General features: G+C 43.6%; 1 protein-coding gene across 1 annotated transcript in view; it reads left to right on the top strand.

Moving 5' to 3' along the window:
- LOC132834849 (dual oxidase 2-like) overlaps window positions 1–25,706 on the top strand; it is a 114,759-nt gene that overhangs the window by 76,547 nt on the left and 12,506 nt on the right. Inside the window, exons 23-30 of the mRNA XM_060853926.1 lie at window positions 6,830–6,928; window positions 8,395–8,573; window positions 11,413–11,643; window positions 12,360–12,459; window positions 13,692–13,741; window positions 15,335–15,462; window positions 21,503–21,656; window positions 24,343–24,575. Coding sequence (XP_060709909.1) covers window positions 6,830–6,928; window positions 8,395–8,573; window positions 11,413–11,643; window positions 12,360–12,459; window positions 13,692–13,741; window positions 15,335–15,462; window positions 21,503–21,656; window positions 24,343–24,575 — 1,174 coding nt within the window. The remainder of the gene's footprint in view (window positions 1–6,829; window positions 6,929–8,394; window positions 8,574–11,412; window positions 11,644–12,359; window positions 12,460–13,691; window positions 13,742–15,334; window positions 15,463–21,502; window positions 21,657–24,342; window positions 24,576–25,706) is intronic.

Here is a 25,706-nt window from a genome sequence, read left to right as displayed (position 1 = left end):
TTACAAGAGGTCTGGACCAGATGGGCCAAAGGGCTGAGAAGTGGCTGATGAAGTTTAATTCAGGTAAATGCGAGGTGCAGCATTTTGGGAAAGCAAATCTTAGCAGGACTTATACACTTCATGGTAAGGTCCTAGGGAGTGTTGCTGAACAAAGAGGTTTTGGAGTGCAGGTTCATAGCTCCTTGAAAGTGGAGTCGCAGGTAGATAGGATAGTGAAGGCAGCGTTTGGTATACTTTCCTTTATTGGTCAGAGTACTGAGTACAGGAGTTGGGAGATCATGTTGCGGCTGTACAGGACATTGGTTAGGCCACTGTTGGAATATTGCATGCAATTCTGGTCTCCTTCCTATTGGAAAGATGTTGTGAAACTTGAAAGGGTTCAGAAAAGATTTACAAGGATATTGCCAGGGTTGGAGGATCTGAGCTATAGGGAGAGGCTGAACAGGCTGGGGCTGATTTCCCTGGAGCGTCGGAGGCTGAGGGGTGACTTTATAGAGATTTACAAAATTCCGAGGGGCATGGATAGGATATAATAAAGTCTTTTCCCTGGGATCGGGGAGTCCAGAACTGGAGGGCATAGGTTTAAGGTGAGAGGAGAAAGATATAAAAGAGACCTCAGGGGCAACTTTTTCACGCAGAGGGTGGTATGTGTATGGAATGAGCTGCCAGAGGATGTGGTGGAGGCTGGCACAATTGCAACATTTAAGAGGCATTTGGATGGGTATATGAATAGGAAGAGTTTGGAGGGATATGGGCTGGGTGCTGGCAGATGGGACTAGATTGGTCGGCATGGACAGGTTGGACAGAAGGGTCTGTTTCCATGCTGTACATCTCTAAGACTCTATGATTCTGTGCTGAATATTCTTTATATCAAAAAATGCACCTTAATGAATGATGGGCTACACCACCAGTAAAAATACCCTTAATAAATTTGGAAATGGACTCATTTACACAGTTGGTACTTCTTTAGGGTGTATCAGTGGCACAAGTAGATGAAATCACAACATCTCTTTCATACTACCTCACTTGGAAATGTAGAATTTTTAAATCAAATTATAGAATCCTTACCCTTCGGCTCAACAAGCCCACACTGACCCACTGGAGGATATCCCATCCAAACCCATTCCCCTACCCTATTACTCTACATTTACCCCTAACTAACACATCCCTGAAAACTATGGGACAATTTAGCATGGCCAATTCACCTAACCTGCACATTTTTGGACTGTGGGCTCATTCCTGAAGAAGGGCTTATGGCCAAAACGTCGATTCTCCTGCTCCTCGGATGCTGCCTGGCCTGCTGTGTTTTTCCAGCACCACATTTTTCAACTGTGGGAGGAAACCAGAGCACTTGAAGGAAACCCACGCAGACATGGGGAGAATGTGTAAACACCACACAGACAGTCGCCCAAGGCAGGAATTGAACCCGGGTTCCTTGGCGCTGTGAGTCAGCTGTGCTAACCACTGAGCCTGCGCCGTCACTGTCACTGAATCAAAATCCTGGAATTCCTTCCCTAGGGATGTTGTGGAACTATCTTTCATTTTCTATTCCCTTGTGGGATGTAGGGGTCACAGGCCGGCCAGCATTTATTGCCCTTCCCTTGAGCTGCCTTCTCGAACTGCTGTAGGTCGACACAACATAAATCCTGGAATTGCTTTCCAAAGGATTTGACCCAGCGACAGCGAAGGAGCAGCGATATATTTCCATGTCAGGATGGAGTGTTGCTTGGAGCAGAACTCGCAGGGGGTAATGTTCCCATGCATCTGCTGCCCCTGTCCTTCTAGATAGCAGTGGAAGGTTCTATCTAAGGCTCTTTGGTGAGTTCCTGCAGTGCATCTTGTACCTACAGCATGTGGACTGCAGCAGTTCAAGAAGGACGCTTACTGCCACCTTCTCAAGGGCAACAAGGGATGGACAAAAGATTACTTGCCAGCTAGCAACACCCACATCTCACAAGTGAATACTCTTAACCTTAAGGTCTGACCTGGGCCCATTTGTGTGAAGGTATGGTCAGTGCTCACAAATCAATATGCTTCTATTATTTTAACAAATTATCATACTACCAATAACCTAAAATGTCAGTATCCTATATAACCAAAAAACGAGAGGCAAATGTAGGCCATTCAGCCCAAGAAGGCTCCTCAAGAGACCTGGGAGGTGCTTAAAGATATATGTTATTGATTCATAAAATATAGGAAAGCTATAGGTTTAATCAGAAGTCTACATTAATTATTCATGTTTGAAGCAATGCAGTGGGTGTCAATAGCCATGGGTCTGGAGAACATTGCTCAGAGTTCCTCCCCTTGTAAAAAGGGTCACTGCTTACAGTCATAGAGTCATAGAGATGTACAGCATGGAAACAAATCCTTCGGTCCAACCCGTCCACACCGACCAGATATCCCAACCCAATCTAGTCCCACCTGCCAGCACCTGGCCGATATCCCTCCAAACCCTTCCTATTCATATACCCATCCAAAAGCCTCTTAAATGTTGAAATTGTACCAGCCTCCACCACTTCCTCTGGCAGCCTATTCCATATACGTACCACCCTCTGTGTGAAAAAGTTGCCCCTTAGGTCTCTTTTATATCTTTCCTCTCTCACCCTAAACCTACACCCTCTAGTTCTGTACTCCCTGACCCCAGGGAAAAGACTTTGCCTATTTACCCAATCCATGCCCCTCATAATTTTGTAAACCTCCAAAAGGTCACAATGGGTGTCTGTGTGTGCAGATAGGCAATCCTGCTTCTCATTACTTTGCATGGTCCTATCCTTCTTGTTAAACACAAATCACACCCTTGCCAATGAATTACCCCAATCCCCTCCACTTTTGACTGTCTATGCTTCACTGTTGCAATAATCCTACATCCTGTGTTCATGAATTCTGCAGTAACATATGAAGGCGTTACAATGAGAGAGATTCTGGCTGAACAGCATCATCAGGTTGGAAAGTGAATTTCACTTTAATGAAATCCATTCTGGGATTAGCAACTCCATGGAATGCAGGCGTTTTTTCCAACACAACCAAGTATGAAGCAGCAATAGCCAGAGAAACTCAGCAGGTCTGGCAGCATCTGTGGAGACAGGAACAGTCAGCATCTTGAGTCCACTGATTTTGCTTCAAACCATTCTAAAGAAAAGTCCCGAGATCCAAAATGTTGAGTGTGTTTCTATAGACAGTGCTGACTTTCTCAGCTATTGCTGTTTTTGTTTCAGATTTCCAGCAGTCAGAGTTCTTTGGTTTTGTTATTCCAGATAGCATGACTCATTAGCTGTGTGTTCACAGACATGCAGCTTGGCCAAACTGAAAAACACCATTTAACTGCTGATTGTGAATTTATCTCAGTGGTTAGCACTGCTGCCTCACAGCGCCAGAGACCCGAGTTCAATTCCTGCCTCAGGCAACTGACTGTGTGGAGTTTGCACGTTCTCCCCGTGTCTGCGTGGGTTTCCTCCGGGCGCTCCGGTTTCCTCCCACAGTCCAAAAATGTGCAGGCTAGGTGAATTGACCATGCTAAATTGCCCGCAGTGCTAGGGGCAGGGGAATGGGTCTGGGTGTGGACTTGCTGGGCCGAAGGGCCTGTTTCCACATTGGAAGTAATCTAATCTAAAAGTGATACAATCAGTTAAATGAGTAGCTGCATGCTAATATATTCAAGAGGTCACTTTACTAGGTCTGGGTTTCATGATTTATGTTTTAAGTCCTGTTCCAAAGTTTCATGCAAGACATGACAATTGTCTGACCATTGTCCATGATAAGGAGCCTTTTTAATTTCCCAATACCACACAAATTTTAAATCCTTTTAAATTAAATGTGTTCTTATCTGGAGGATTGGCTGCTGGAATGAACTACCAGAACTAAATCAGACTGGGAGCGGTGGGGGAGGGGATGGGGGGGTGGTGGTGGTCACACCATTCTGATAATGGAAAACAGGCACAGAAAGATTAGATCCCCTACAGTGTGGAAACAGGCCCTTCAGCCCGATCAGTCCACACCGACCCTCCAAAGACTAACCCACCCAGACCCATTTCCCTCTGACTAATGCACCTAACACTATGGGCAATTTACCTGACCTGCACATCTTTGGACTGTGGGAGGAAACCTAAGCAGACACGGGGAGAATGTGCAGACTCCACACAGACGGTCACCCAAGACTGGAATCGAACCTGGGACTATGAGGCAGCAGTACTAACCACTGAGCCACCATGCCGCCCCAAATCCCAACCAATATGAAGCTTCCCTTTCCATGTTTTCCCAATGGAACAGCCTCCACTTCCCTAAAGTAATTATTTCCCACAGACTGTTTATCTCAAGTGGTACAGGCCTTATGATCACAGGAGGACTCACGCCATAGCTCAGCCTTCCACTGAGTCCCTGCTGAAACGAGTATCGTCTCACATTTCTTAAGTTAACCTGAGATGTGCCCAGCACATTTGTTACCTTCTCATGGCTGAGGGAGGAGACAGCTTAATTGAGTTTTCCCGAGCCCGATGGAAAAGCTATCACTCATGTAAACAAAAGAACTCGTGACAAAACATGTCCAGAGCCCATTTTCCACTTCGCGTTATCTGGCAATCTGCCTCTGATCAGAGGAAAGTTTTGAACTGCAAAGACCTGAACATTTGGTTAGATACGTGGATTTTATTCATCATAACTGATCAGTTTAAAGAAAAAGAACTTTTTTTAAATTTGTGATCTCTTCTCTGTGCGACTTCAGGATTTGTAAGGCTTGTTGCTTAATTCTTCAACCATTAACATTATATGGCGTAGATTAGATTACTTACAGTGTGGAAACAGGCCCTTTGGCCCAACAAGTCCACACCGACCCGCAACCCACCCATCCCCCTACTTTTACCCCTTAGCCTAACACTACGGGCAATTTAGCATGGTCAATTCACCTGACCTGCACATCTTTGGACTGTGGGAGGAAACCGGAGCACCCGGAGGAAACCCACTCAGACACGGGGAGAATGTGCAAACTCCACACAGTCAGTCGCCTGAGTCGGGAATTGTACCCGGGTCTCTGGCGTTTGTGAGGTAGCAGTGCTAACCACTGCGCCACCGTGCCGTACCTCAATGTGTCAAGAGACGGGCAATGTGCTTCATCTCACTTGGCATTCATTCCGCTTAACTATTGCCACACCTCCTGTTCACTGTCAGTAGACACTATCAGAAAACTGGTTTCTCCCAGGATACATCCATCTTCCTTGCTGAAGGAAGTCATGCAGAATTAAGAAGCCTTTCAGAATAGGAGGACAGAAATCTTCAACAAAAAAAATGTTTTGTTTGTACTCCCACACCTAGACTTTAAAAGAATGTCATGAAGCTTTGCCAAGCTAAACATTCTTTTAACTTCATCATGGCATCCAACTAAGTTTATCAGTTTAACTATGTTGGTTAAATTGCTAAAATATATACAGGTATTTGTCAGATTCAGATGTTCCAGGTTTAATCCTTGCCATGAGGCTCTGTGATTTGATGTGTTCTATATTTCACTCTGAGCATGCCGTATCTCAGATTTTAAATTTAGTGTTGATCTTGCTGTTTGTGCACCTCCTCTGCAGCCAGACATTGTGTTCTTCACTCTGTTCTGTTACCCTATGCACTTTGTATGGTCTGGTCTGCCTGTACTGCACACGAAACAGAACTTTTCAATACATGTGACAATAATAAATCAGTTCACATCAAATGTGTTGGGTATCCAATCTACTTGTGAGCATGAGTTTGTGAAAGAGAGGAATATCAGTAAAATAAAGCCGCAGGTGTTCCTCATCTAGCTGAGCCTCAGGATTAAAAGATAATTATTTAAATATCATTGATTGTCTCCACAATGTTTTAATTAGATTCCCTACAGTGTGGAAACAGGCCCTTCAGCCCAACAAGTCCACACCAACTCTCCAAAGAGTTACCCAACCAGACCCATTTCCTCCTGACTAATGCACCTAACTCTATGGGGCAATTTTGCACAGCCAATCCACCTGATCTGCATAGCTTTGGACTGGAGGAGGAAACCCACGCAGACACAGGGAGAACGTGCAAACTCCACACAAAGAGTTGCCCGAGGCCGGAATCGAAGCCAGGTTGCTGGAGCTATGAGGCAGCAGTGCTAACCACTGTGCTGACCCCAAATTTGTTGTTATTTATAATATTGTTATGTTATTTTCCAAAATGTGTTACATATGGTAGGAAGGTGTCATATGATTCCTGTGTCAGAGAGGCGTTCACGAGACAACAGTACTTTAGTAAATCAGAACATGTCTCATCAAGAATTAGTAGCCTCCTCGCTTTGGAAGCAATAGGTTGTGAGTTGAACAGGCTGACCCATCAGTGCAATACTGAGGGAGTGCTGCACTGTTAGAGGTGCTGGGTTAGAGATAACACATCGGTGCAGCCTCATTTGGCAATTCAAGCAGGGGTAAAAGATCCAATAATACTATTCAAAGCACAGAAGGGAGTCTGCGTGTGTACTGCCCACCACTGATTTCAACAAACACAGCACACGACATGAGCTAATTGTTTGACACAACTAATGCATTTTATGGGATCTTGCTTAGCACAATTCAGCATGCCTGTATTCCTGTGTCACAGCAATTATACTTAATTGATTAGATAGGAAGTGTTTTGGGATGTTTTGCAAAGGTGGTTGTTGCTATAATAAACCGGCAGTTGTTGTTCCTGTTTCTTAAAGGTGTTTGTGATTCATGTCAGTATTTCCTTGTGTAAACCTGGTAAACCTCAATGAGACAACAGCTGGGGAAGTTGCTTTCACACGGGACTTAAGTAAATTTTCTTTCAAGCCTCACAAGCTATACATTTTGACATTTTTCAGAGGGTCAAAGGGCACAGAAAACCAACAAGAAACCAGTCCAGCTGAAACCTTGAGCCCGGATAATTTTGTCCTGGATTTACGGAAACGATTTGGCAAGAAGTAAGAAATGAAATACGATATTAGCTAAGTATCACAGCCGCAGGATTATTCAATCAGTTTAAGTCACAAGTTGCTTTTATATCAGCAGCAAATCTTTGCTAAATTTCAATTGGGGTGGGGGTGAAGAACAAACATAGAAACATAGAAGATAAGTACAGGCCATTCGGCCCTTCGAGCTTGCATTCAATAAGATCATGGTAGATCTCAGTATCTCACTCCTGCCCTCTCCCCATACCCCTTGATCTCTTTAGGGCCGTGTCCAGCTCCCCTCTTGAATATATCGAACAAACTGGCCCCAACAGCTTCCTGTGGGAGAGTATATTACAAACTGTCTGAATGAAGAAATTCTTCCTCATCTCATCTGAATGGCCTACCCCTTATTCTTACACTGCAACCCCTAGTTCTGGATTTCCCCAACATCAGGAACATTCTTCCCACATCTAGCCTGTCCGGTCCCATCAGGATTTTATATGTTTCTATGAGATCTCCACCCCCATTCTTCTATATTCCAGTCTATACAAGCCCTGTCAATCCAATCTTTCCTCATATATCAGTCCTGCCATTCTGGGAGTCAGTCAGGTGATTTTTCACTGGACTCCATCAATAACAAGGATATCCTTCCTCAGAAAAGGTGACCAAAACTGCACACAATACTCAAGGTGTGGCCTCACCAAGGCCCTGTATAACTGCAGCAGGACAGCCTTTACTCCGATGCTCGAGTCCACACCGTACAAAGGAGAGCACACCATTAGCTTTCCTCATTGCCTGCTGCATCTGCATGCCAACCTTCGGTGACTGTTCCACCATGACATCCAGGTCCCGTTGCATCTCACTTTAAAGTCAAAGAAACATTCAGCGCTCCAAACGCTATTGGATAACCTTCCTGCTTTTCTAACAAAATGGAAATACAATTCTCTTTTTGACTATTTCTCTGTGAAATTTGGAGCATCTTTTGATTTACCTCAGTAACAAATAAAATCATATATTTGAGCTATCAGTAGGGATAGCACATAAAAAATCAAGGAATTGTTTTCATTTGTTGTCAACACAGCTTTAGAAAAGAAAACTTCCTTTAGAGATGTTGATTTTAGAGGTTGTTTTTTTCTTGATGGAAGACGTTGTCTTGCACTGGGATAAGATACAATAAATGCTGCTTTTCAGAGGACGTTAAACTAAGGCCTCCTGGCTTTTGGTGCAATTTTGAAAAAGATTAGCATTGTTCATCTCTGCCCTGGCCAATATTTATTCCTTCACAAAAATTGCTAAAACTCGGATTATTTTGCCATGATCTCACTCCTGTTTATGGGAACTTGCTGTGCACAAATTGGCAACTGCTTTTCCTGCATTGGATAGCGAAGACATTCCAAATGTGCATCATTGTCTTTAAAGTCCCTGAGGCATACCAACAGCATGAAAGGTGCTTTATAAATGTAATTCTTTCTATTCTATTCTGTTTGTGTTTCAAGATCTTCTCAAGCCATGAGTAAAGTCTTTACCGAACCAAAACGGGAAAAGTATACCAAAAATAAATTTTACCAGAAATACCATGAATATAGACAATATATTCAAAATCATCAACGTCAAATTTTTTGTGTAATCATCTTCTTTGGAATTACTGCGGGTGTCTTCGTTGAACGTGCCTATTGTAAGTACCATGTTATATTTGCATAACCAACCATTTACAATTAACAGACCATGTTACCATGGGAGCAAGGGGAGGCTTTTTTTGGGCCTTTTTTAACTGCTTTGTTAGATTATGACTTATCTGTGACGTAGCTTCATATATTTGCCACCTGGGTTACAGACAAAATCTCAATTTTGCGATTTCTACTTGACCCTCTCACCCTGACTGCAGCCTCATTAACCTTTTCCAGTAGAAAATTTAAGACTTCCACACCCCTTAGGTGAATAAATGATTCCTTGTTTTAACCCTGAATGACCCAATTCTAATTTTAAACTTACATCCCTTTTGTTTTGTATACTTCTGTGAGATGAAGTGGTTAACTACCAAATGAGGAGTAACTATGCTTATCAAATGATTTGATAGTTTTAAATCCTCAGTTAAATTGGGGTGGTGATCTCCAAGTGGTGTTACTGCTCCACTGTTAATCCAGCAAGCCAGTTAATGATCTGGGGACCTGGGTTTGAATCCTGTCATTGCAGATGGTAGACCTTTGAATTCAATAATCTGAAAATAAGGCTCTAATGATGACCACAAAACCATTGGAAAAACAATCTGGCTCACTAATGTCCTTTAGGGAAGGAAATTTCCCATCCTTACTTGGTCTGGCCTACATGTGACTCCAGATAGCAATGTGGTTCATTCCTAACTGTCATCTGCACAATTAGATTGGACAATGAATGCTGGCATTGCCAGTGATGCTCACATCCCTTGAATGAAGAAACAAAAATCACTCTCTAATATTCTATTGCCTGAGAGGCAAAATCTTGGGTATCACTCTGATGTATCAATGCTACATCTTCTCCAAGACAAATACTTATTTTCTGAGTTGTGATAGCTGGAACTGAATGTGGTATTCCCCACATGACCTGATCAAAGTTTGCTATAGCCTCAGGAGGAAATCTAACACACAATTCAGCTTTTAACTGTGTTTGTATATTCGTTCCTGAGATGTGGGTGTTGATTGCTATTTCTGCCCTTCCTTAACTGCCCTCAAAGTTGGTGAAGAGCTGCCTTCTTGAACCATTGCCACTCCGGGGTAAGGTAGTATACCCGCAGTGCTGTTAGGAAGAGAGTTTCAGGATTGGAGCCTGGCAGCATTGCAGGAGTGGAGATATAGTTACAAGTCAGGATGGATATGACTTTGAGGTACAACTTTGTACAGGACATTGGTTAGGCTACTTTTGAATACCGTAATTCTGGTCTCCCTCCTATAGGAAGGACGTTGTGAAACTTTAAAGGGTTCATAGACACTTTGTCACCACATTTGGAGGGTTTGTGTATAGGGAGAGGCTAAATAGGCTGGGGCTCTGTTCCCTGGAGCATCGGAGGCTGAGGGGTGACCTTATAGAGGTTTATAAAATTGTCAGAAGCATGGATAGGGTGCTTAGGCAAAGTGGCAAAAGTGAGGACTGCAGATGCTGGAAACCAGAGTTTAGATCAGAATGGTGCTGGAAAAGCACAGCAGGTCAGGCAGCATCCGAGGAGCAGGAAAATCGACGTTTCGGGCAGAAGCCTGATGAAGGGCTTTTGCCTGAAACGTTGATTTTCCTGCTCCTCGGTTGCTGCCTGACCTGCTGTGCTTTTCCAGCTCCACTCTGATCTGAATAGACAAAGTCTTTTCCCTGGGGTTGGGGGAGTCCAGAACTAGAGGGCATAGGTTTAAGGTGAGAGAGGAAAGATTTAAAAGGGACCTAAGGGGCAACTTTTGCACGCAGAGGGGGTGTGTGTATGGAATGAGCTGCCAGAGGAAGTGGTGGAGGCTGGTACAATTGCAACATTTAAAAGGCATCTGGATGGGTATATGAATAGGAAGGGTTTAGAGGGATATGGGCCAAGTGCTGGCAAATGGGACCAGATTAATTTCAGACCTGGTCGGCATGGATGAGTTGGACCGAAGGGTCTGTTTCTGTGCTCAATGACTGTAAGACACAAGAGCAGAAATGGCTCATTTAGCCCATCAAATCTGCTCTGTCACTCAAGGAGATCATGACTGATCTGGTAATCACCAGCTCCAGTTTTCTGCCATTTCCCCATAGCCATTAATTCCCTTATTGATTAAAAACCTATCTCAACCATGAATATAATTATTGACCAAACCTCTGTGGCAAAGAGCTCCACAAATTCACTTCTTCTCTGACAGAAGAAATTTCGACTCAACTCTGCAACCCCTTATTGTGAAACTCTGGTCCTAGACTCAGTGACATGGGGAAACATCGACCCTGTCAAATCCCTTAAGAATCTTATATGTTTCAATAAGGTTGCCTCTCCTCGTTGCAAATTTAAATGAGATAGTGATTCACAAATGGAGTGGTTGCTCGGAGCTGGACAGCTGGTTTGTTAATGAACAGTGATACCATCAGTGCAGGTTCAATTCCCACGCCAGCTTCAGTTAACGTGAGGCTTTCACCTTTTCAAACTCTCCCCTCGCCTGAGACGTGGCGGTCTTAAGTTAAACCATTACCAGTTGCCTCTCAGATGACAGAGCAGCCCCACAGTCTGGTCAGACTTTACCAAGTTGCTAAGGATATCACTTAAATCGAGTAGTCACATTCACAGTTGTGTGAACAGGCAGAATATTTTCAATGTATTGAACTGTTGATAAGATAGGTGTGAAAAGTTGTACTTCAAAGTCATATCCATCCTGACTTGTAACTATGTCTCCACTCCTGCAATGCTGCCAGGCTCCAATCCTGAAACTCTCTTCCTAACAGCACTGCGGGTATACTACCTTACCCCAGAGTGGCAATGGTTCAAGAAGATATGTTTGTGACATGTTGACGAATACTCCCTTTCTCTTCAGACTATGCGGTGCTGAGAGAACATTCGGGAGTGCCCCAGACCACAAGAGTTGGTCTCATAATTGCCCGTGGGTCGGCAGCCGCAGTCTCCTTCATGTACTCGTACATCCTTCTCACCATGTGCCGGAACCTCATCACCGTCCTACGTGAAACCTTCCTGAATCACTACATTCCCTTTGACTCAGCCGTGGATTTCCATCGTTGGGTTGCGATGGCTGCTGCCTTTTTCTCAGGTACTGAGTATGACAATACGCGTGCGTAGTGGTGAACGGAGATTCCACTGACTCTGACCTTGAGCTTTCAAGGAACCACGTCAATCATGGCTCAGTGTGGGGGTGGAGAGGAGGGCAGTGCTCTCACCTCTGAGTCACAAGGTTCTGGGATCAAATCCTCCAGATCTCAAAAAGCCCCTCCTCTGCAGTACTGCATGATTGGAGGGAGATGCTCTCTTTCCAAACAAAAATTAAACTGAGGCTCTCTGGACCTCCCATGTAAATGATCCATTGGCACAGGTGAATTTATCCCTGGTGTTTTGGATAATACCCTAAGAGGAAACAGATGAGCTATTTCTGTGAGCTCTGCACAAAGTTGCTGCCATGTTTTCTACATCACATGTCAAAAAGCACATCATTGACTGTGATGTCGAATTGTTTTATAACTTTGAGCTGTGGCAGGGCCAATTTTAGCATTGACCTCGTAATTATATTTTGAGTGAGTTACAATCAGGAGTCAATAATAGTTTCTGTAATATATGCAGTCCTGGTAAATTGATGAGTTCCATGCTCAACAATAGCTTCAGTCCCATCCACTTGTGTTATATTTGAATATAACAAGAGGTAGATCTCTAACCCACTGCACACTCTGCAGTATTGATTACCCATTGTAGAACTGGGATATTGCTCGCAGTTAATTACACAACATATTTAGTTGGCTTTTTTTTTATTTGTAGTGCTCCACAGTGCAGCTCACGCAGTCAACATCTACACTTTCTCAGCCAACCCACTCAGCGTACTCGCCTGCCTGTTTCCTGAGGCACTCTACGATGATGGGTAAGCTAAATTCTTCATAAGAAAGAATTTCGAACATTGGAAATCAAGCCTGTTGCACCACTCATCAAGAGCATGGCCAATCAGATTTCGGTTTCAACCTCACTTCCCTGCTTACTCGCTCATCACCTTTAATTCCCTGATGCATGCTAATTTGATTTGATTTATTGTAAGCACATGTACCTAAGTACAGAGAAAAGCTTTGTTTTGTGAGCAGCGCAAGCAGATCATAGCGAACAAGGGCTTATAGATCATGAGGTGCTTAGACAGAGCAAGGTATACAAGGTTATGGCTACACTAGAGGGGGCAAGAAGCAAGATCAACATTAACAAGATCAATAGTATTTGAAGTTCTCTATATCTCGAAGTTCTCTATATCCCGAAGTGTTCTCTATCCCAAAGTGCTCTATATTCCAACACCCACAACACTACCAGGTTTCCCTATAGTAGCTCGACATTGATCCTTATTCATATTACCCTTTTGTTGCCATTTAAATTCTGTTTTTGGTATCCAATCAAAAAAATCAGTCATTCATGTGATTGATTGATTCAAGTCAAGGTGAGATCTCTACTTTTGAAGTAGATGAGCATTGAATATACTCGATCTTTCTGGATCCATCAAATTGTTTCATCTGGTAAAGTCCCGGTCCATAGCTGTCAGAGAAACAAAGTGAAACCTGTAGTTAAAAACCTGAATGCCTAAAAGGCCAGGTGTTTAAGAGCTGGGAGCAGGAGTAGGCCATCTGGCCTCTTGAGCATGCTCCGCCATTCAATAATATCTTGGCCAATCTTTCCCCGGACTCAGCTCCACTTACCCGCCCGCTCACTATAACCCTTAATTCCTTCACTTCAAAAATCCATCTATCTTTGCTTTAAAAACATCAATGAGGTAACCTCAACTGCTTCACTGGGCGGGGAATTCACAACCCTTTGGGTGAAGAAGTGCCTCCTCAACTCAGTCCTTAATCTGCTCCCCCCCTTATTTTGAGGCTATGCCCCCTGCCAGTGGAAACAACCTCCCTGCTTCTGTCTTATCTTTTCCCTTCATAATTGTATATGTTTCTATAAGATGCTCCCTCCCATTCTTCTAAATTCCAAGGAGTACAGTCCCAATCTACTCAATTTCTCCTCATAAGCCAACCCTTTCAACTCCGGAGTCACTCTAGAGAGCCTCCTCTGCACCCCCTCCAACACCTTACTGCATTCCTAACTGATGATGTCTCTTTTCTCCTGCAGGTCTGAAGTTCCCTTGAAGTTTTACTGGTGGTTCTTTCAAAATATTACAGGTACTTGCACCCCTTCACCACGGGGGGTGAATTACTTCTCTAAAGGAAAATTTGTGCACAAACATACCATGTGATGTCTACTGTTGTGTTAACTGGTTATCATCCAAGTGATCTTCCTTAGATAAAAAGTGTTGACTGTGAGATCATTAGAATCAAGTGTGCCATTCCTTGTCCACAAATATAGACTTAATCTGATCTGCAAACCCAGGGTGATTTTCTTCCTCTCCCAAGTTCAGGGGTCACACGTCACTAGGTTTTGATCCAACAGGTTTATTTGAAATTAAAAACTCTCAGAGCACTATTACTCCATCAGCTGAACCTGATGAAGGAGCAGCACTATGAAAGCTTGTGATTTCAAATAAACCTATTGGACTATAATCTGGCGCCATGTGATTTCTGACCTTGTCCACCCCAGTCCAACACTGGCACCTCCACTCCTTTTCCAGGGTGCTATGTGGACTTTAATTACCTCAGGTAAAGTTAAAAATCACACCATGCCAGGTTATGGTCCAACAGGTTTATTTGAAAGCATAATCTTTCAGAGCGCTGCTCCTTCATCAGGTGCTAATGCTAGTGCTTCCAAATAAACCTGTTGGAATATAACCTGCTGTGATGTGATTTTTAACTTTGTCCTTCCCAATCCAACACTGGCACCTCCTTACATGGTCTGGCCTACATCAGGCTCCAGGTCCAAGCCAATGTGGTTGGTTCTTAAATCCCCTCTGAAAAGGCCACTTGTATGAAGAATGAACTAAGGATAGACCATTCTGTGCTACGAGCTTGCTCTGTCATTCAGTGCAACTATGGCTGATTTAACTCATTCAATGGCAATTAAGAATGGACAATAAATGCTAGCCCAATCAGTAATGCCCACATCCCATGAAAGAATAAAAAAGAAATCAGCTAAAGCTCAGCACAGCACTTAGATTTATAGTATGCTGTTGATCTCTCAAGGTGTCTGAGTTGCTATGGTTCCTTGCTCATTAATAGTTGGGAATTATGGATAATGATGGCAGCAATTCCAATCTTATTTTAATTATATGGCTGACCAGAATGTCTTGCCATTGGCGTGTGTTGGAAGGATTTGCAGCCTGTTTGGCTGCATTATGAATCCACCTTCCTTGATCCCCAAGCCCTTGAGTGGGACTCAAATACAAAGCATCTGACTCAGCGACACTGATTCTCACCTGCTGCGCCACAGAACCTCCTGCATGGCGGTAACAACTCCAATCCTCATTACCGTCAACCCCATATCTCCTCTGAGAGCAGCTGCTAACTTAACAACGACAAGCATTGTAATGGGTTGCCTGGAACTGCAGACTCCACCATCTGGAAATTTAAGTTGTAACTGCCTGAAAGTCATTGAATTTGTGACCATGGGAAAAGGAAAGGAAATCTGAGCTGTTAGGTTGGGTTAATATTCAGCTCCCAGCCCTTTGCTCAACCTAATGTTTGCCAATGTTTCTCCTGGAATAGGGTAGACGTACAAGAAATTAATAATCTCTGTCAGAAGTGCTGAGTCATGCATTATTGAGGAGTAATCCATCAGTCAGAACCCTAATAGGCGGTCATGATATTTATATTGTTTTTCAGGGATGACTGGAGTGCTTCTCCTCTTTTTCTTTTCAATTCTGCACGTCTTTGCCCTGCATCATTTTCGGCGCATTAGCTTCAGAGCGTTCTGGGTGTCCCACCATCTCTACATAGCGATATATATCTTGGTAAGGAGACATCTTTACAACTTCACAAGGGTGTCTACAGGTCCTGGTGAAAAAGGTTAGGTTAGTTTGAACGTGAGATTTGTTGAATGCCCATTTACGAATGTGGCTTGGTAATGGAATGACTGTGGTACTGAGTGAGCCACCCTGAGGCTGGGGCAAGTTCATAAATATTTTTCGTTTGCAACTTGGTATCAAAAGTAGATCATGCAAGCATCCAAAGTGTGAGTAATAGAAACCAACTGATTCATTCATATCCTCAGGGAAGCAGATCTGCTACCTCTGCTCAAACTAGCCTGTGGTTCATTCTCGAGCCATACAACACTATGAACCTTGAATTTCCTCTAAAGTGGTCTGGCACGCCAATTGGTTAACAAAACAATCGCAAGAAAGGCTGCCAAGCACCCACTGCCTCAGGGCTTTTAAGGATCAATAAAAATATGACCTTAATTGTGTCTTCTGCATTTTGATAATGGCTAACCAAAACAATTTCAAAATTATAGGAACAATGCTTACATTTTTGATTCACATCATGAGTGTATAAATTTGCCCACCGTCAGTGGGAAAGCCTATCCCTATTTTCCAATCTTTAAAATGTACTGTCATTGAATTTGATTCAATATCTATTTATTTTAAGCAGCTCTCCTCTGCAACTTTATGTTTTTTTTCTTTTCCTGCCTACTTTCTATTCTCCTTTCCCTTCTCAGATATGGTTCCACCTATGGACGTTACCTTGTTCCTCAGCACAGTGGCTAGTTTTGATGTGTGGGCCCTTCAGGCAAATAATAGTCAGCTATTTGCAGTGATGATGGATGGGAAGCATTCAACCTTTTATTCTTAACTGACATCTGCCCAAGCAGCATTGTGTATGGGTCAAAAAGGCTTAATACAGGTAGTCCCTGGGTTCCATTGCGGAGTTTGATTGCTAGTTCATTTGTATGCAAGTTGGAACACAGTGCAGGATTATGTAAGTAAAAGAAATGTTCATATGACAAGTTAGATTAGATTACTTACAGTGTGGAAACAGGCCCTTCAGCCCAACAAGTCCACACTGACCCGCCGAAGCACAACCCACCCATACCCCTACATTTACCCCTTTTACCTAAGACTACGGGCAATTTAGCATGGCCAATTCACCTGACCTGCACATCTTTCTTTGAAATTATACCCTTTTTATGGGATCACATTCACAAGTACAGGCATTTGTAAGTCAGATGTTCATAAATTGCCCCCCCCCAAGTCAGATGTTCGTAAATCACTCTACTTGATTGAGTACAGTAAGCAGCACTCCCTGAGGGACTCAGTCAGAGTAAAGAAGGAGTTTGTAGGAAACAGACCAGAGCTAGTGTGCTGCGAACAATCTCTGAAATAATGAAGGTCATATTCATGCCAACTGTAAATGGTTGCAGTTATACAATAAACTGCATATTGTTTGCTCGACAAAGCTCTTCGAGGGCAGAGAGATAGACGTCCTAATCCACTATTTTAGGCTTTAAAGAACCCATGCCAACAAGGCTCACTGGTCTATAGTTCCCTGGCTTGTCTTTACCACCCTTCTTAAACAGTGGCATCATGTTAACCATCCTCCAGTCTTCTGGCACCTCACCTGTAACTATCGATGATACAAATATCTCAGCAAGAGGCCCAGCAATCACTCCTCTAGCTTCCCACAGAGTTCTAGGGTACATCTGATCAGGTCCTGGGGATTTATTCACCTTTATGCATTTCAAGACATCCAGCACTTCCTCCTCTGTAATGTGGACATTTTGCAAGGTTTCACCATCTGTTTCGTTACTTTCTATATCTTCCATATCCTTTTCCACAGTAAATACTGATGTAAAATACTCATTTAGTATCTTCCCCATTTTCTGTGGCTCCACACAAAGGCGGCCTTGCTGATCTTTGAGGGGCCCTATTCTCTCCCCAGTTACCCTTTTGTCCTGAATGTATTTGTAAAAACCCTTTGGATTCTCCTTAATTCTATTTGCCAAAGCTATCTCATATTCCCTTTTTGCTCTCCTGATTTCCCTCTTAGGTATACTCCTACTGCCTTTATACTCTTCTAAGGATTCACTCGATCTATTCTATCTATACCTTAGATATGCTTCCTTCTTTTTCTTAACCAAACCCTCAATTTCTTTAGTCATCCAACATTCCCTATACCTACCAGCCTTCCCTTTCACCCTGACAGGAATATACTTTCTCTGGATTCTTGTTATCTCATTTCTGAAGGCTTCCCATTTTCCAGCTGTCCCTTAACCTGCGAATATCTGCCTCCAATCAACTTTTGAAAGTTCTTGCCTGATACCGTCAAAATTGGCCTTTCTCCAACTTAGAGCTTTAATTTTTTTAATCTGGTCTATCCTTGTCCATCACTATTTTAAAATGAATTGAATTATGGTCGTTGGCCCCAAAGTGCTTCCCCAATGACACCTCAGTCACCTGCCCTGCCTTATTTCCCAAGAGTAGGTTAAGTTTTGCACCTTCTCTAGTAGGTACATCCACAAACTGAATCAGAAAATTGTCTTGTACACACTTAACAAATTCCTCTCCATCTAAACCCTTAACACGATAGCAGTCCCAGTCTATGTTTGGAAATTTAAAATCCCCTACCATTACCACCCTATTTTTCTTACAGATAGCTGAGATCACCTTACAAGTTTGTCTTGGGCAAGTTATTGGAGGGAATCCTGAGGGACAGGATGTATATGTACTTGGAAAGGCAAGGACTGATTAGGAATAGTCAACATGGCTCTGTGCGTGGGAAATCATATCTCATAAATTTGAGTTTTTTGAAGAAGTAACAAAGAGGATTGATGAGGGCAAAGCGGCAGATGTGAACTATATAGACTTCAGTAAGGTGTTCAACAAGGTTCCCCATGGGAGACTGATTAGCAAGGTTAGATTTCATGGAATAAAGGAAGAACAACCATTTGGATACAGAACTGGCTCAAAGGTAGAAGAGAGGGTGGTGGTGGAGGGTTGTTTTTCAGACTGGAGGCCTGTGACCAGTGGAGTGCCACAAGGATTGGTACTGGGTCCTCTACTTTTGTCATTTACACAAATGATTTGGATGCGAGCATAAGAGGTACAGTTAGTAAGTTTGCAGATGACACCAAAATTGGAGGTGCAGTGGACAGCGAACAGGGTTACCTCAGATTACAACAGGATCTTGACGAGATGGGCCAATGGGCTGAGAAGTGACGATGGAGTTTAACTCAGGTAAATGTGAGGTGCTGCATGTTGGGAAAGCAAATCTTAGCAGTACTTATACACTTAATGGTAAGGTCCTAGGGAGTGTTACTGAACAAAGAGGCCTTGGAGTGCAGGTTCATAGCTCCTTGAAAGTGAAGTCGCAGGTAGATAGGATAGTGAAGAAAGTGTTTGGTATGCTTTCCTTTATTGGTCAGAGTATTGAGTACAGGAGTTGGGAGGTCATGTTGCGGCTGTACAGGACATTGGTTAGACCATTGTTGGAATATTGCATGCAATTCTGGTCTCCTTACTATCGGAAAGATGTTGTGAAACTGAAAGTGTTCAGAAAAAATTTACAAGGATGTTACCAGGGTTGGAGGATTTGAGCTAGGGGGAGAGGCTGAACAGGCTGGGGCTGTTTTCCCTGGAGCGTCGGAGGCTGAGGGGTGACCTTATAGAGGTTGACAAAATTATGAGGGGCATGGATAGGATAAATAGACAAAGTCTTTTCCCTGGGGTTGGGGGAGTCTAGGACTAGAGGACGTAGTTTTAGGGTGAGAGGGGAAAGATATAAAAGAGACCTACGGGGCAGCTTTTTCACACAGAGGATGGAATGAGCTGCCAGAGGAAGTGGTGGAGGCTGGTACATTTAAAAGGCATTTGGATGGGTACTTGAATAGGAAGGGTTTGAAGGGATATGGGCCGGGTGCTGGCAGGTGGGACTAGATCGGTTGCGATATCTGGTCGGCATGGACGGGTTGGACTGAAGGGTCTGTTTCCATGCTGTACATCTCTATGACTCTATGACTGTAAGCAGTGATTCTTTTTGCAAGGAGAGGAACTCTGAGCAATGTTCTCCAGACCCATGGCTATTGACACCCACTGCATTGCTTCAAACATGAATAATTAATGTAGACTTCTGATTAAACCTACAACTTTCCTATATTTTTAGAATCAATAAAATATGTCTTTAAACACCTCCCAGGTCTCTTGAGGAGCCTTGTTTTACCATTCTGTAGAAATTGCCCTGAGACCCTTCTTGTAACAGGAAGCTAACTCCCCTTCTAAGAATTTACCAACCAGTATCATCTGCCCGTCCTCTTCCAGTCATGTGGCTAAGTTTGTTCTTTACCAGACAATAGTTAATGTGCATGCATGTGACAAAAATCCATAGAGTTTGGAAATTTGCTTCCCGTTCACCTTCTCAGCTCCTACTAATAGGTGTCATCTATTGTATTGGTATTAATTAGTGGCAATTAAATTACTCATATTTCATTGTGACTGGTATTCATTTTCAAGCCATGGTTTGTGAGCTGGAAACAAACAAAAGGGGTAACTCAGTCGACCAGAATTGCAGGCAACAGTCCAAGTACTTAGTGAAGCTGCAGTCAAAAGTTCATGGTCTAATGGTTTATTTATAGCTGCCCTGGCACTGAGGATCACTAAGAACAGGACCCCTCTGACATTTAATTACATCATCTTGTTTGCAATATCTAAGGAATCAGTCCATAATTGCAGAATAATCTAAACAACAGGTGTGTAGGACATTAACAGTGCCAAATGAAAATGAATGTGAGCATGAGAAATATATTACACAGTGGAAAGTGTGTGTAGTATTTTTCACAGAATGGCGAGCAGGTATTTTAAGAGTTGGCTGCCCGTAACATTTACAGAGATAATTTTTCTGTCCATAATGTGGTTGAGACACCCCAGAGCATATTCGCACGTCACAGAAGCACGGTTAAAGTGTTGGAGTTCATCCATGGAGCCAGAGTTGCTGTGGTAATGTACAATTTTACGTGGTCTGGAGCTGTGGATAATGACAGTAGAGGCTTCAACTTCCTTTCCAGCAAAAGGTTGTGCAGGAATTGACATTCAACACCTTTTGGCTTTGTTATGAATCTGGTTTTCCTAGCCATCAAATTCTCGTGTGGAACTCAAACCCAGGACACAGAAGCAGGGCCCCTACCCATCGCACCAGTAGCCTCAAAGACAATTGTTGTCCTACAGGCAATTGGAACCCTCAGTCAATAATATAAATGTTGCCAGACTTCAAGGAGATCTTCAGAGTGACTTTGCAACAAATTCCTTGACCTGCCCTGAAACCCTGACCATTTGAGAGTTGGGAAAGCAGAACATAGTGGGGTAGACACTTTCTATCCGTCCGTCACAGTGTCAAGTTCATCTTAGTTGATTTTACTGAGGTTTTACCTGAATGTTTATGGAGCCGGCTTCAAGAAGGACATTAGAATTTGTTTGATGATCTAACCAGAGAATGCAGCAAAGACATTGTTGGGGGAATTTATCTAGATTGGATAGTAATCTCCTGTTAAAATATGTCATCAGCCATAATTGACTCCAATCAAATTGGCAGCCATATTGTTGCAGAAGTCTTTTAGTCTTCATAAATTATACCTTCTGCTACTTCACATAGTCAAGTTTGGAAAGATTAGGAGCAATGAGTGGTAAATCAAGAAGTAATGCATTGGTGATACTGAGCTTGGGCTCTTTACAGTCTGTTGGTTGCAAGAGGAACACAATAAGGCATTTCAAAGGTTCGAGGTTGGGGGAAAGAATGTTTAATATTTCTCAACCACAGTGCGAGAAGGGGGAAGATGAAGTACATAAAGCTTACGATAAACGATACGTCAAAACTCAGATCTTCATTGCTCCACCAATCTCAGGATAGAAAGTATGTGATTGTGTGAAGACAATGAGTGAAAGAGAAAGTGACATTGGAGGGAAGAGATGAAATAGAGTGCTGGCCAGAAATGTGAAAACATATGTAGGATCAACGGAGTAAAATTAACTCTAGAAACAGACACATCTGCATCTTTTTTTGAAACAGATCCTTTTACACGGCAGTGCTGCTCTCCTTCAGCCGCAAAGGTTCCACGTGTATTTTATCATCCCCACCCTCTTCTTTGTTGGAGACAAGTTCATAAGCTACAGCAGGAAGAAGATCGAGATTCCAGTCGTCAAAGCCGAGCTTCTGCCGTCAGGTAGGGCTTCCGTTTGAATGCGATATTATGAAGCAATCCCACCTGTCACATATTACAGGCTTTCTTTACCTCCGTGTGATGCCTCCAGTCTCTGAGGCCCCACGCTGTCTGGTGGTGCTGCCAAGACCTCAGAGTTAGAGGAATCGATTGCACGTGTCATCACAGCTCAGCTTGAGTCGGAAGACTGCGGGTTCAAACCCTAGGCCCAGTATTTCCTCTTTTGTACCTGGCAATGCTAAGTCCTGCAGGCAGCGTGCCAGGTAATCCCAAGTTGCCGGCGGCTTATAAGTAGCGTCCCCTTTGATTTTCTTTCCAGTTGTACAACCCTCAGAGATCCATGCGGGGTAGTGACTTCGGGAATGCCACAATCGGGTCCTTCAGGGAGGGAAATGGTGGCCCGGTGGTTAGCATTGCTGCCTCCCAGCGCCAGGGACCTAGGTTTGATTCCAAGGATGTGCAGGTTAGATGGATTGGTCATGCTAAATTGTCCATAATGTTTGAGGATGTGTTGGTTAGGTGCGTAATGTAGGGGAATGGAACTGGGTGGAGTCCTCTTCAGATGTGGATGTATTGGGTCATGGGGCCTGTTTCCACACTGTAGGAAATCTATGGAAAAAACTCCATGAATAGGCCCACCTTACCTGGTCTGGCCTACATGTGACTTCAGCCTCACTGCAATGTGCTTGACTCTCAGACCTATCTATAATCAGTTCTGAGGACCGGTCACTGGACCCGAAATGTTAGCTCTGATTTGCTTCCACAGATGCTGCCAGACCGTCTGAGTTTTCCCAGCATTTTCTGTTCTTGTTGCTGATCTTCAATTCTTTGGGGTTGCTTTTAGTTGACTCTTGACTGCCCTCTGGGCCTTTAGGGATGGGTAATAAATGCTGGCACTGACCAGCAATACCCTCGCCTGTGAATGAATTCTAAAGAGGAAAAAAGAACAGGAACTGCAGCATCTGTGGAAAAAGAAACAGACTTGGCACTTCAGGCCGATGACTGTTTAGTTCTGCCAAGATGTGAACCAGTAACTAGTTTTCTCTGAGTCAACCTCCATTTTGAGACCCCCATGCTGTCTGGTGGGGCTGCCAAGGTTTCAGAGCTAGAGGAAGCATTTTTATTAATGTCAAAGTACACTTAATTCACATCCATTACAGACATAGATAGTAACAAATGCTACTTGGTTCCTTACAGAGGCATATCAAGGAAACAAGCAAACATTGGAGTTTGACTCTATCCAAAAGTCATCTCTTACTTGAACCAGACCATATTTACATGTATTTGAGGCAGCTGGAGGGTCAGAGCTAGAGGAGGCGTTAGGGTTGAGACCGGCCCGTCATTGTTCAGCAAACTTGAGGCAGCCAGTTCTCGGATTATTGCCAAGTGTTCTCACTCTCAGCGAGTTTGAGCACAAGACCACAAATGGGGCTGGCCGAAACCCAGCCCTAATGACTCAAAGGCAATGTGGTCCAGCAGAGACACTGTTGGGGCTGAAAATGTGTTGCTGGTTAAGGCACAGCAGGTTAGGCAGCATCCAAGGAACAGGAAATTCGACGTTTCGGGCCAGAGCCACTGTTGGACCTGGACTGAAACTCCCTGTGACCTGTAGCAACCTTCAAAGAAATTCCCCAAACAGGAGGACTTCCCATTCCCAAAACATCATCACTTCCCATTCCCCAAACATCACCGCTTCCCATTCCCCAAACAACAACGCTTCCCATTCCCCAAACAATAATGCTTCCTATTCCCCAAACAGCAGCACTTCCCATGTAAGCCATTCCCACCAGCTTGTGAAGTCTGTGAGTGTGGGTTTGCCAGTTCGGGCACTGGTCTGGGACATCGGAATTCCATTTACACCAAGTGTTTCATTGACCACAAAAGCCTGTTGCTCTCAATACCAAAACGATGTGGCCTTTCATGGAGTCAAACAGCAGAGAAGAAGGCCCTTCAGCCCAACTCATCTGTGCTGACCAGGTTTCCTACACCGAACTAGTGCCATGAGTCTGCATTTGGTCCATATCCATCTGAACCTTTCCTATCCATATACACGTCCAAATGTCTTTTAAATGTTGTAAATTTACCTGCCTCTACTAGCTCGTTCCATATATGCACCACCTTCTGTGTGAAAAAGTTGCCCCCGGTCCCTTTTAAATCTTTTACCTCTCACCTCAACCCGTACCCTCTAGGTTTGGACTCCCCTACCCTGGGGAAAAGACTTTATCCACTTTATCTATGTCCCTCATGACTTTATAAACCTCTATAAGATCACCTCTCAGCCTTGTACACTGTACAGAGAGAAGTCCCAGCCTATCCAGCCTCTTCTTATAATTCAATCCGTCCAGTCTGGTAACATCCTTATACATCTTTTTTACATCTTTTCCAGTTTAATAATATGTAGCTGGGTGACCAGAATTGTACAGTACTCTAAATGTGACTTTATCAATACAGCTATAACATGATGCCCCAAATCCTGTACGCAATCCTCTGACCGATGAAGCAAGTATGCCAAATGCCTTCTGCATCACCCTATCTACGTGACATCACTTTCAAGGAATATGTACTTGTATCCCAAGGTTGGTCTGTTCAACAGCACTCTGCAGGATCCTACCATTAACTGTGTCAGTCCTGCTGTGGTTTGCCCTACCAAACGACTCTGGCAAATAACCTGTTGCATTTTTCTTTGTAGGGGTTACTAATCTTGAATTTAAACGCCCGAGAGATTTTGAATATAAATCCGGTCAGTGGGTACGTATAGCGAGCCTTGCTTTGGGAACGAATGAGTACCATCCTTTCACACTGACTTCAGCTCCGCACGAAGACACTCTCAGCCTTCACATCAGGGCAGTAGGACCGTGGACAATCCGATTACGGGAAACCTACTCTCCAGAAAATACATCGCTTCTCGGTAGATATCCCAAGGTAGGGAGAGTGTAGAGATTTCTATCAGCAATAAATGTAATTTTATTTGGCATGTAATTGTCATTGTTTCTGTGTGCCAAGTTGAGTGGCATCACTGCAACAATGGATGACTTCTTGTTGTCTTTGATGTCACTTCCTTAGGGAAACACTTCTACACACAAAGGATGATAAATGCTTGCAACTCTATTCCACAAACTGCAGCACGTATTGGATTAGAAGATAAATCTGAGATAGGTAGATTTTTGTTAAGCAAAGTTATTCAGGGATATGGCAGGTATATGGAATTAGGTCACAGATCAGTCATGATCTCACTGAATGAAGGAACAGGTTTGAGATGGTGAAAGGTCTACCCCCATTCATGTATTCCTTCACTCTATCTCTTTTAATCCAACCCTCCTGCACTGTCACCTTTCAATATTATTTCAGAACTTTGTTCAGCCTTTCTTCATCCAGCTTACCCTCAGGCTTCTTCTTGTGGATCTCATTCTGAAACTGAAGCCATTTGCTTTCACTTTCTCCATGTTCCAAGTGTCCCCAGAATGTTGCTAATTAATCTGCTGCCAAATGCTTTACAACATCCTGAGGACATGATGGGCAATGTCCAATGTCCACGCATCTTGGGCCAAGTAACCTCCTCCTGTGCTGTCATGTCATGTATAGGAGGGAAGGAGCATCTAACAAACATGGGTGACTCAGTGGCTCAGTGGCTAGCACTGCTGCCTCACAGTGCTAGGGACATGGGTCCAATTCCAACATTGGGCACCTGTCTGTGTGGAGTTCGCACATTGTCCCCATGTCTGCGTGGGTTTCCTCCGGGTGCTCTGATTTCCTCCCACAGTCCTAAGATGTGCAGGTCAGGTGGATTGGCCATGCTAAATTGATCATAGTCTCCAGGGATTGTGTCACTTCATTATGAGCCAATGGCTAACAGGCAGCCAGTGTAGAGAGGGTACATAGTGCTAGGTGCATTAGTCAGTGGTAAATATAGGGTAGGGAAATGGATTTGGTTGGGTTACTCTTCGGAGGGTCGGTGTAGACCTATTGGGCCAAATGGCCTGTCTCCACACTGTAGGGAATCTAATCTAAACTGGTTCCACTTACAAGTAGATTTGATCCATTTACAACACCATA

This window comes from Hemiscyllium ocellatum, chromosome 42 (genome assembly GCF_020745735.1).
Source record: "Hemiscyllium ocellatum isolate sHemOce1 chromosome 42, sHemOce1.pat.X.cur, whole genome shotgun sequence".
NCBI classification, from domain to species: domain Eukaryota; kingdom Metazoa; phylum Chordata; class Chondrichthyes; order Orectolobiformes; family Hemiscylliidae; genus Hemiscyllium; species Hemiscyllium ocellatum.
This window is presented reverse-complemented; position numbering and strand designations above follow the sequence as displayed.